The following is a 2596-nucleotide window of genomic DNA, read 5'->3' as shown; positions in this document are numbered from 1 at the left end:
TTTTTAAGTTCCCAGCTTCTGCAGGTTGCAATGTCCCGAATTTTGCTTGCCAATTTTAAGCCAAATGTATGTAATGGATTGTTTTGGTTTAATTTGGAATTGAGCCCCGGGGACAAGAGTGAGTCCTCTGATTTAGCCCATCCCCCCCCATTCATTCAACTTTGAGTCAAATATATTACTAATGAATCAATAGTTTTAAACAGGCTGCACCTTTAGATTTAAACCTCAGCTGGATGTTTTTATTCACTCAGAGCTGTGCTGTGAGATCATTCGCAGAAACCCATAACAGGGGCTCTGGCTCTGCCATTGCCTTATAAGATATGCAAATGTGTGCTAATTTCGATATATGGCGCCGCCCTGCGGTGCAGTTACAGCTCTTATAGCACTCTTGTCCTCTTGAATAAACACGTGTGTGCTCCAGTGACTCAGTTTGTCCACCTGAACTGAAGTGTGGGTGAAATGTCAACCACAGAAGAGGGAGGAATGTCTCACGCTTCCTGTGGGCGCAGATATGATATTGATCATATAATATAGATATTGATTTTAAAACTGCAAACATTTGAGGAGGTGTTGAAGATCATTTAACAACCGAAATCAAAACGCGCTTACATTCAACACGATATCAGTACTACAATACACAGTGAGTGTCTCCAGCGGAGGGGGCGGATCTTAACGGCGGGTCACCGATCAGCTGAGGCGGGATCTGCACAGGCTCATATCCACCGTTTCTCCGTTCATGTCGGAGCGATGTTTCAGCGCGTTTCTGGAGCTCCTTCAGTCCTGCAGCGGCTCGTGTTTACCGGCTGCTGCTGCCGCCGTGTTTACCGGAGATCACCGGCGGTCTCCGTACGCCACATTCTGCTGGAGGATCACGCTGGCGGATGGCGGACGGCGGTGCTCTCGGTGACCGGGTGTAGAGGATTCACCAGCGACACAAACACCGGGAAACTTCGGCCGCTTTTATCAGTTAGGTCTTCATTCCTGATGCAACCAAGACGGTCGTTAACGACACCGGAGAAACACGAGCGCGCGGCGGATATTCGCTCGGTGAGTCGCTGCTGCTGTTATGAGGGCTGCTTAATTATTGTGTTCTGACATGTGCATGCTGAGGAGTTACATAAAATGCGCTTTGTTTTCAGTTTAAGCGAGTGTGTGTGTGTGTGTGTGTGTGTTCTCACGTGTTTAATAATAATAGTCGGTGGTTATTGTTAGTCGGGTGTTTGTTTACTGACATGTGCATACTGTAGAGTAACCATAAATGCGCTTTGTTTTCAGTTTAAACGTGTGTGTGTGTGTGTGTGTGTGTGTGTGTGTGTCCTCACATGTTTAATGTTGGTTTATATTGTTTATTAGTGTTGTTTATTGACATTGTGTTGGTAGTTTGCTTCATGTGCGTTGTTTTCAGTTAGCGTGTGTTATGCTTGTGTGTGTGTGTGTGTACTTTTTTACAGTCATTGGTGTGTGTTTGTTGATTGTGTGTGTGTGTGTGTGTGTGTGTGTGTGTGTGTGTGTGTGTGTTCTCGTGTGTTTATAATAGTCGATAAGTCGCTGGTTATTGTTCATCAGTGGTGTTTATTTCAGGGTTTGTTAACATGCTCATATTACAGGGTTCTGTTGTGTTGAGAGTTTACTTCACATAGTTGGTTTTCACTTTCAACGAGTGTTTGTGGTGGTTGTTATGTGTGTGTGTGTTTATACTGTAGATCTGTGTGTGTGTGTGTTCTCGCGTGTTTAATATCATCATTCTGACGTACACACACACTTATGTCTTGCTAACAGTGTAGTAGTCTCCTTTTGACTTCCTCTGCCTGCACACACGCACTCTCTTTTCTTAATTTTCTGTCAGTCTGCTCTGCTCATTGTGTAGATTCGGTGTTATGGTGTTATTTACCATGTTACAGTGATGGTGCAGCTTTCTGTGCTGCTTGTTTTGGGTTATGATGATGATGATGTCAGATTATTCATGTTTGAACAGGACTGATTCCTCTAGTTCTGTAGATCTGCTGTGTGTGTGTGTGTGTGTGTGTGTGTGTGTGTGTGTGTGTGTGTGTGTGTGTGTGTGTGTGTGTAGTTTAGTTGGTCATCTTTCACTTTCATTCAGTTGTCAAACAGAAGATCATTCCTGATGACGTGCTGCTTTCTCACTTTGTGTGTGTGTGTGTGTGTGTGTGTGTGTGTGTGTGTGTGTGTGTGTGTTATACTGTAGGTTGTAATTAAAGACTCAGTTCACCCAAAAATAAGAATTCAGTCATCATTTACTTTGGCTTGATGCAAAACTGTTAAACTTTATTTTCTGCAAAGGAAGATATTTTGAAGAATGCTGTAAAGCAGTAACCATTGACTTCTAGTGTATTTGTTTTCCTACTGTTGAACTCAATGGTTTTAGGTTTTTGTCTTCTTTTAGGTAGAAACAAAAACAGAAGTATCTGATAAAGGTTAATATACAAGTTTATTGGAGTAAATAGTGAGTAGATGTTCATTTTTGGGTGAACTGCACCTTTAAGCGTGGAGTTGAGGAAGAGGACAAACACAGATAAGAGGAAAGACAAGATAAACATCACAACTGCAGTGAAGAGGACATATTCAAAACGTGTGT

The 2596-nt window shown here is 42.7% G+C and overlaps 1 protein-coding gene across 1 annotated transcript in view; it reads left to right on the top strand.

The window, feature by feature from the left end:
* The first annotated feature begins 715 nt into the window (after positions 1-715).
* mims2 (mitochondrial inner membrane scaffold 2) overlaps positions 716-2596 on the top strand; it is a 7535-nt gene continuing 5654 nt past the window's right edge. The window contains 1 exon segment of the mRNA NM_001033751.3: positions 716-1047. Coding sequence (NP_001028923.3) covers positions 748-1047 — 300 coding nt within the window. The 5' untranslated portion in view covers positions 716-747.

Source organism: Danio rerio, chromosome 6 (assembly GCF_052040795.2).
Source record: "Danio rerio strain M-AB ecotype USA chromosome 6, GRCz13ab, whole genome shotgun sequence".
NCBI classification, from domain to species: Eukaryota; Metazoa; Chordata; class Actinopteri; order Cypriniformes; family Danionidae; genus Danio; species Danio rerio.
This window is presented reverse-complemented; position numbering and strand designations above follow the sequence as displayed.